The following is a 9,446-nucleotide window of genomic DNA, read 5'->3' as shown; positions in this document are numbered from 1 at the left end:
AAATGTGTGTGTGCATCCGTCTGTCCGTCTCTCCACCTGTCTCTAATGGTCCCTATGTCTAGGAGGGGGGGGGGGGGGGGGGTCAAAAGTATGTTCATTTGAAATGGAGTCAGTGATTTAAGTTGATGTTGGATGGATTTGTAGATAAATGTTGTTCTCTCTGTGTGTGTGTGTGTGCGCGCGCGTGCGTGCGTGCCTGTATCATTTCTCAGAGAGAGAGAGTGTATGTGTGTGTGCGCGCGCGTGCGTGCGTGCCTGTATCATTTCTCAGAGAGAGAGAGAGAGTGTGTGTGTGTGTGTGTGTGTGTGTGTGTGTGTGTGTGTGTGTGTGTGTGTGTGTGTGTGTGTGTGTGCGTGCGTGCCTGTATCATTTCTCAATGAAACCTGTTTAGGGCAGTATTCATAATGTCATTACATCATTGAATTCTAGCTCTATCTCTGCAAATATGCAATTATCTTTATGTATTGCAAATAACTTGGGTGAAGTAAAATGTAATTTGCATTACAATGTGAAGTCACATCATTTGGTTCTCTACATAAAGTACCACTTTTATATTACAGTATGTTAGCCCAGATGACATTTTCTACGCATGAGCTTAGCTAGCCAACGTCACCATGACATCTCCTACAAGTGTGACTGGGGATTTCTATTGGAGAAGCATCATAATACTGTACAGTGTACAGTCAAAAAACGGTGCGTTCAAAAACGGCACAGTGCAGTGAAAAACGTGGTTTCCTGTTTTTTTAAATATATATTTCCACACTATGAGGTTAGAATAATAATTTGAAAATTATGATAATGCCATTTTAGTGTAAGAGCTCTTTGAAAAGATTGTCTGAAATGTCTGCCTGTTTTGGTGGGATGGAGCAGTACATTAGTTAATAAACCAATGAGAATGTGAGTTCCAAACCTCTGTCAATAACAGCTAGTTTTCAGTTTTCCCCTCCCCACTCAGACCACTGCCAGACAGTCCAAGCAAAATCCTTGCTTGAGAAATTGTTCTTTGCTAAAAATGTTGTTTATTTTAGATTTTTTTGTTGTTGAAAATCCCAATAAGGTACTTAATTGTTACCCAGTAATGAGATAATAATAATGGCTGCATTGGAACTTTAATCGAGACAGATTTAGTTTAAATTGTCTCAAAATATTTATGTTGTTAATTCATGTCAGTGTCACAAAACTTGGAGAAGAGAACAATATTAGTGTTTTTCATAACCAAAACTGGACATTTGAAATGTCTTGTTTATGTTATAAATCTGTGTGATTTAAGGTTGTGCATGGTTTGTGGTATGCAGTATGCAGTATGCCCAAGCTAAACTGTTTTTGTTTTTGTCATTTTAATAGGGAGGTGCTACAATATTATGCTTTATTTGATTTTGCTATGCCAATACATTTGGGGCATCCTAATCCAAATGCGATATAACAAGTACTTTGTGTTCTTTAAGGATAACAGTAGAGTCAGTGTCTTGTGTCTTCCTCTGACCTGAAAATTCAACTCTATCAAAGTGCCAAATCATTCAAGAACCTCTTCGATAAAAATGAAAATTGTCTGAGCAACTGTGGAGCATGAAAAATCCCAGCAGTGTTGCGTTTCTTTACACAAACCGGTGCGCCTGGCACGTAATACCATACCCCGTTCAAAGGCTCTTAAATCTGTTGTCTTGTCCATTCGCCCGCTGAATGGCACACATACAGTACACAATCCATGTCTCAATTGTCTCAAGGCTTAAAAACCCTTCGTTAACCTGTCTCCTCCCGTTCATCTACACTGATTGACTTGGATTTAACAAGCAACATCAATAAGGGATCATAGCTTTCACCTGGATTCACCTGGTCAGTTTGTCATGGAAAGAGCAGGTGTTCTTAATGTTTGTATACTCAGTGTATAAAATATATAATGAAACCAAAATGAAAGGCTTGAATTACAGCCCAATCTGTTAATGTAACAAGTATATCCATTGAATTAATCAAGATTGTTTTCCCAAGGTCTCATCATTTTGGGCTTCTTTGAAGGTAAGACCAATCTAAGATCATTATATTAAATTCATATGAGAATTATGAACATTGATTAAATGTATTTAATGTGTTAAATGAAATGTACTTGTAAATTGTAGGTGTCTGTCATATACAATACGATTCAATACCATAGCACTGCCTGGACTTTGATAAATGACATTGGCACTTGGATTGGAACTGGTGCCATGGTCAGATGACATGAAAATAGAGCTCTTTGGCCACGCACACCAGTGGTGGGTTTGGTGTTGAAAAAAATAAGCATACTGTACGCAGAAAAGTACCTCATAACTACAGTAAAATATGGTGATGGAACTTTAATGTTATGGGGCTATTTTGCTTCCACTGGTCCTGGGGCCCTTGTTAAAATATTAAGGTCAACGGCATGAACTTTACCAAGTACCAGGACATTTTAGCCAAATCAAGGATCTGGAAAGATTCTGCATGGCAGAATGGTCTAAGATCCCTCCCAACGTGTTCTGAAATCTCATAAAACATTTGAGAAAAAGGCTGTCGTTATCCTCGCAAGGGGAGGGTGCTAGAGTATTGAAAACAGGGCTGCCAATAATTTTTCCCCCTATCTTTTTTAAACGTTTCTTTTAACTTGTATATTAAATATATTTCTGAGCAATAGTATTAGTATAAAATAATATACAATATACTGATGATACAATATACTGAAGCTCAGCATTTGTATTATTTATTTTATACAGTCTTTTTTGCTAATCTTTATCAAGGGTGCCAATAATTATGGACCTAGCTGTAGGGAGGAGGTCAGAGACCTGGCAGTGGTGCCGATTACAACCTCTCCCTCAATGTGATCAAGACAAAGGAGATTATCGTGGCCGACAGGAAAAAAAGAGGGCCGAGCACACCCCCATTCTCATCGACTAACTAGGCAAGTCAGTTAAGAACAAATTCTTATTTACAATGACGGCCTACCCCGGCCAAACCCTCCCCTAACCCGGACGATGCTGGGCCAATTGTGCGCCACACTATGGGACTCCTGATCACGGCCGGTTGTGATACAGCCCAGGATCGAACCAGGGTCTGTAGTGACTGCTGCGCCACTCGGGAGCCCAAATGAAGTGAGTAACAGCAACAGAAAGGTACTGTATATGGATAAGTACAGCGGAAGAAGGCTAAACTGTGTCATAGCTGTTCTCGAACATAAACATGCACACAATAGACATTCACTCATATACACTGAGCAAAAATATAAATGCAACATGTAAAGTGTTGGTCCCATGTTTCATGAGCTGAAATAAAAGATCCCAGGAATTTGACATACACACAAAAACGTGTTTCTCTCAAATATCTGTCTGTAATAAAGCCATTTTGTGGGGAAAAACTCATTCTGATTGGCTAGGCCTGACTCCACAGTGGGTAGGCCAATGCCCTCCCAGGCCCACCCATGGCGGCCCACCCATGGCAGCACCCCTGCCCAGTCATGTGAAATCCATAGATTAGGGCCTAATGAATTTATTTCTATTGACTGATTTTCTTATATGAACTGTAACAGTAAAATCTTTGAAATTGTTGCATGTTGCTTTTATATTTTTGTTCAGTATATATATATATATATTTACAAGCAATTCCCAATCTTCTCTCTTACTTAAACTCACTCCAATGCCATTTTGAATACCACCCATTTCACTAATAATGGAAAAAAAACATAGTCAAGATGTATTATTTTTTCTTCTTTTAATATTATTGCATTTTTTAAGTTGTTCATTGTATTATACAGACAAATTAGCCACACAAGTACATTTGATTGTATTTTGTTATTCTTTAACTTTTTTATGTTAATTATTGGTATTATTCTTCCTTTTTTGTGCTAATGCTAAAAAAGTTACACAGGAACTAACACACTATTGTCTAACCTTTGAGCTAACTGGGACAGTAAACTAACACTTCACGTAGTAAATCAAAATTGCCCAGAATAAAGGTGGAAAAAGAATATAATCGAAGGTAAAACAAGAATAAACACACAAGAAATGGTCAGGTGTACATTTACACAGCCCTAGCCTAGTTCCGCCCCCTTTTCTTGGTAAACTATTAAGCTTCATCCGTTTTCATTTTTTTGGTAGAGGCTCCCATGCAAGACTGGGAGGAGCCTTATCATTCCTTCTGTTCTTCAGTCTTCATCACCCTTCTCATTATCAATATAACATTCCTGTTATTATCTAGAAATATCACCACCACCATCATCAAAATACACCTTCTCAACCGACTTAACATCAGATTCTTCAATATCATCAACCATCCAACCCGCTCTACTACAACAAAGTGATGTATGGGGAGAAGCTCTAAAGAGAATAGGAAAGAAACAAGCAAACCCCAAACAGGTTTGTAAAGTTCAAAGTGATAAAATGCCACATACGCCATTATGAATGATTGCACGCAACTACAGAAACCAAAAATACACACACTCACACACATATTAAAAAATATACACACAGCTCTCCAAGTGTGTTCTGTTTTAATCGGGTCCTTTAACAGTGTGTTCATTGATTCGGTTCAGGGCAGTGTTGAGCTCCACATGGATGTGCTGCTGTCGCGATACTTTTAGTCTTTTAGGTGTTACTATAAATAAATCCTACTGGCAATTTAAAGTTCCGTTTTGCTGAATGTTATAGGAATTATTACATTCCTGGAAAACAGTTATGAGCTTAGATTTTGAGTCTATAACACTTCAGTTCCAACTGTGATTTATTTATTTAACCTTTATTTAACTTGGCTAGTCAGTTAAGAACAAATTCTTATTTACAATGATGGCCTAGGAACAGTGGGTTAACTGTCTTTCTCAGGGTTAGAAAGACAGATTTATACCTTGTCAACTCAGGGATTAAATCTAGCAACCTTTCGGTTACTGGCCCAACGCTCTAACCACTAGGCTACCTGCCACCCCAAATTCGTACACACAGGGAACAGTTCCTATAGTATAACTGCTGGACGGCAGGTAGCCTAGTGGTTACGAGCGTTGGGCCAGCGTTGGGCCAACCGAAAGGTTGCTGGTTTGAACCCTGTAGCTGGCTAGCTGAAAATCTGTTATTGTGCCCTTAAGCAAGGCACTTAACCCTAATTGCTCTGGATAAGAGCGTCTGCTAAATGACTAAAATGTAAAATCAGTGTGGACAGTCAGGCTTCTAGGTTTAGGGTGTAGTAGTTGGCTCTTCCCTGTTGGCAGTGTAGAGGCTGGTTCATTGTCAGATCATAAGAAGGTCCAATGGGATAGGGGGTGGACTCTCCTTTCCTCACCTCTCCTCTTAAATTGTGCTTAGAAGGTATGAGAGCTTTCAAATACACACACACTTGCACATAAACAAACACACACACACACACACACACACACACACAACCTTAATAATGCCTTGTTCACAGACACTATCCTGTACCTTCCACTGCATGACAGAATTACAGATAGCATTAATTCCAGCTCACATCTTCTGGAACATTATCTCCTACATAGCTCCAACTTCAGACATGCTATTGGTTCTCTCGGCTGTCAATCTGACACACAGACATGCTATTGGTGCTTTCAGCTGTCAGTCATGATCAGTGCATCACTCTAGGGCTATTCAATGCCTACATCTAGCGATCACAAAACATGTCCAAGAAGGTATTATCTAGCTTCTCTCTTTGATAAAGACTCAAGTATGTTAGTAGTCTATGTATGCAGGTAAAAGTAAGTCATTATAAACCCCATAGCACAGTGACCCCCGAATATGTTATTTTTTACAGGGACAGCCATAGTAGTACAGCGCCCCTGGAGCAAATTAGGGTTAAGTGCCTTCCTCAAGGGCACATCGACAGATTTTTCACCTTGTCGATGGTCAAGTCTGAAACTGCCATCAGCATTGGAAGCACTGATTTACAGTCTGATTTACAGTTACTGATATACTGGCATTGGAGTTCACTCACTCTTACAATGTCACTCTTCATCATCCATCCCCATCTTCATTATCATCCTCTGCTATTCCTCATCAGCTACATAACAAACACACACGTACCAACAAACTCATCTTCACATATAAAAGAAAAAGGAAACATCTATTTTCACATGAGCTGAAATCAGACACACTTTTAAACAGGGCCAAAGGAAGAAATGATCTACCTTGGAACAGCGAGGAGGAAGTAGATTCTCACTGGCCGTTGCTATGGTTAAGGATCAAGTGACCAATGAGAAACTTCAACCCTTCACTGAGGCAGGTCACAAAAATTAAAAAGACCAAACATCTTTTATTAAAGGAGTTGACAGACACACATTTTCGTTATAAGTATTTCTGCTTTTGTCTTTTTTCCCTTGTATTTCATACTTTAAAAATAAAGATCATTTTTTAAATAATATTACTATGACATTATTGTCATTGTCATTATTAATAGTGTTAATATCATCATAATCTTTCTCATTATCATAATTATTACTACTGGTGAACACTAAGGTGAGATCACTACAGGTCACTTCCACTCTCTAGGTTAATAGGCTCTATTGGCTGACAGATGTTCCGATAGAGGGGGAGAGAGAGGACTCCCGACGCCCCTAAAACGCCCTTTCCTTGCTACCCTTTTCCTTATATTCCTTCCCTTGTTCCTAAATACTTCCTTTCTTCCATTCGCTTTTTTTCATTTATCCATTCCCTCTATCTTTCGCTGTCTGGGTGAGGAGATTAATAGATGACAGTGTTTAAGTAACTGTGTTTCATTCTCCCTCTGTCCCTCTACCTCTCCTTTACATCCACGTTCCCATAAAACCTCTCCCTCTCTCAGCTGGTCCTCTGTCCTATACTCATCCCTCTCTCTCTCCATTCCTTTCTTCATCCCCTCTTTCTCCATTCCATTCGCCACCCCCCCCTCTCTCTCTCTCTCTCTCTCACACACACACTCTCATTCTCTGTCTCTCTAGCTCTCTTCATCTCTCTTCAGCAGGACACCTCCATAGTATGGGAGGGGCTGGGGGGCATCTGCCCACCCTGAGAGCTCTGAGACAGGGTACGAGAACGTTCGCGCTCCCCCTCCATGGAGTAAGAGGAAGACAGCGAGGTGGTGCGCGAACGAGACAGACGGGTCATGACGGATGATGCCACTGTGGGAGAGGGAGAGGGAGCAAGAGGGAGGGTGGAAAAGAGCGAGAGAAGGAGGATAATTAGATTGATACAGAGAGACAGTAGCACAAAAGGTCACAGTAGGTCGTCATAGCCACATGTTACAAACTGAGGCAAACTTACTGTAGCCCATCCCCTGAATGAAGTACTTGAAAGCCTCGGTCAATTTGCTGGGCTGTAAGTAAACACAGAAGGAACATTCGATTTTATCCATAAAATACGTCATATAAAATCTATATTTGTACAATAACATGGACATGCAGGAATTGCAATAGTTACTGGATGGTTAGTTGTATTCATCATGATAAGTGCTGTATTTCTGTATTAGCACCACAACACATGTTAAATTCACAACTTGTGTGAACTAAAAATATATGTATTTAACAACTTGGCATGTTTAATGTGTCTTACCTGGGTAAGCTGGGGAAGACCGCCAGCATCTGCCATCTGAAGAAGAAGATGAGGACAATTTTGTGTTTAGTAGCAACTGAATGTCTGAGGAAAATGGCTTGTGTGTGTGGTTTGTTTTGATGAATGAGGGGGTGATGAAGAAAGCTTGAGTACCTTGAGGAATGAGGTTGTTGTTGGGTCCAGTTTGCTGTTGCACTCCACCTGGTGGACATGGAGGGAAAAACTTGGAATTAATCAACATCACTATATTCACTTCACCTGGGTGTGTTCGATGCCTACATGGTAAGCCTACATTAAGATATAAAGTCGAAAACGTACAGCAGCCTCCTCATAAGGTGCCTGATCCCCGACCACCAGCATCACAGGACACCTGAGAAAGAGAAGAGAGAGAGATAGATTGAGAGAGACTCTTAGGTATATTCAATGGAAAGAGTGAGAGACCTATTCCAGACTATTGTCACAGCTGATGTAAGTGGTCTCATGGTGAAATGCTTACTTGAAGTTGCTGGTACGGTCAATGATCAGATCCCTACGGCTGGAAAAGAGGAAAGGAAAGGTTACACTATTGTAGGTTTGTTAGTGTGTATGTGTGCACGTGTGCATGTGCGCCTGTGTGTGTTCGCCTGTGTGCACCTGTTGTAGCCCCTCCAGAAAAGCTCGATGTTGATGAGGTTGGGGGCTTTAGAGATGCGATCTCTGTGTGATTTCACCAGGTCTGCGTTAGCTGACATCTCTTCCTACAAACCAAGACAGAAATGAAACAATAACAATGTGAGTTTTATAAGATAAAGACAAATAGTTAAATAGATGAAAAACCCACATCGGGTTCCAGTCTATGATAACACACACATAATTTGATACCACCCACCCACGCACACACACACAGACACACACGCACACATATGCATGCACGGGCGCAAGTACGCACACACACACACACACACCTGACTGAAGAGATGACTCAAGATCTGCTCTGTGAGGGAGGATGTCAGGGTAGTGATCTGGAAACAGAAAGAAAGAAAGAGAGAGAGATTGAGAAATAAAGAGAGACAGAGAGAGATAGATAGAGAAATAGCGAGAGAGAGAGAGAGAGAAGGGTATAGTTAGGACAAATCAATAACAGCTTAGTCAATATCATGTATACAGTAAAACCACCATGAATACAATTCCACTATCTATTTTCCTCATCTACATGTTACTTTATGAAATTGCCAACATAATCACAATATCCCATTGTCTGAGACAGTAATGACTGTTTATTAACTGCTAGATCAAGAGTAATGGATATATGTACTGGTAATTGAGTATCTACTTGAATTGTAATGTAGATGTCAACACAACAACACAGAAGAGTAATGGTGATATTGAATAGGATATGGGATTGATATTGTCAAATTGATGGAAATGCTACTAGTACTCATGAATATAGTCAAAAATCCTCTGGGCTTCTGAGTGATGATAATGATAATATTTCATACTAATGTTGCCAGTATTATACAGATGTAGGATCTTAATTTGATAACTTTGTTTTTGCTGAGAATTTTAATGCAAACTTGTAGTACATTTGCGTTTTAAAAAGGCTAAAGTTTGTAATTTCCAGTTTGACATTTCCTGTTGCGGCATGATTATTTTCCTGCTATAGCAAAGTGGCTGAAATTAAGATCCTACATCTGTAAGCACATAGCTCAAATTAAGATCCTACATTTGTGAGCATATTGAAGAGACAGTAACCTTCTGGGCAGCCCAGTCCATCCACCCTCTAGCCTGAGGGTCAATGTTGATGAGAACGAGACCTTCAACTGAGTCTGGGTGGGCCATCTGAGAGGACGGAGGAGAGAGAATGAAAGAGAGATAGAAAAAAAGAGGTAAATTGTATGTTGAGACTTCAATTGTAGAAATTGAAAAAAGAAGCGAGC

General features: G+C 40.0%; 1 protein-coding gene across 4 annotated transcripts in view; it reads right to left on the bottom strand.

The window, feature by feature from the left end:
• Positions 1-3,701: 3,701 nt before the first annotated feature.
• The window catches only part of LOC115198509 (protein NDRG2), a 36,080-nt gene continuing 30,335 nt past the window's right edge, over positions 3,702-9,446 (bottom strand). For all 4 annotated transcript variants that reach the window (XM_029760475.1, XM_029760472.1, XM_029760474.1 and 1 more), the window contains exons 8-16: positions 9,262-9,348; positions 8,475-8,531; positions 8,164-8,267; positions 8,027-8,065; positions 7,849-7,900; positions 7,684-7,731; positions 7,531-7,566; positions 7,243-7,294; positions 3,702-7,100 (exon numbers count right to left, since the gene is read on the bottom strand). In XM_029760475.1, coding sequence (XP_029616335.1) covers positions 6,937-7,100; positions 7,243-7,294; positions 7,531-7,566; positions 7,684-7,731; positions 7,849-7,900; positions 8,027-8,065; positions 8,164-8,267; positions 8,475-8,531; positions 9,262-9,348 — 639 coding nt within the window. In that variant the 3' untranslated portion in view covers positions 3,702-6,936. The remainder of the gene's footprint in view (positions 7,101-7,242; positions 7,295-7,530; positions 7,567-7,683; positions 7,732-7,848; positions 7,901-8,026; positions 8,066-8,163; positions 8,268-8,474; positions 8,532-9,261; positions 9,349-9,446) is intronic.

Source organism: Salmo trutta, chromosome 8 (genome assembly GCF_901001165.1).
Source record: "Salmo trutta chromosome 8, fSalTru1.1, whole genome shotgun sequence".
Taxonomy (NCBI): Eukaryota; Metazoa; Chordata; class Actinopteri; order Salmoniformes; family Salmonidae; genus Salmo; species Salmo trutta.
Note: the sequence above shows the minus strand (reverse complement) of the source record. Positions and strands in the feature narration are given on the sequence as shown.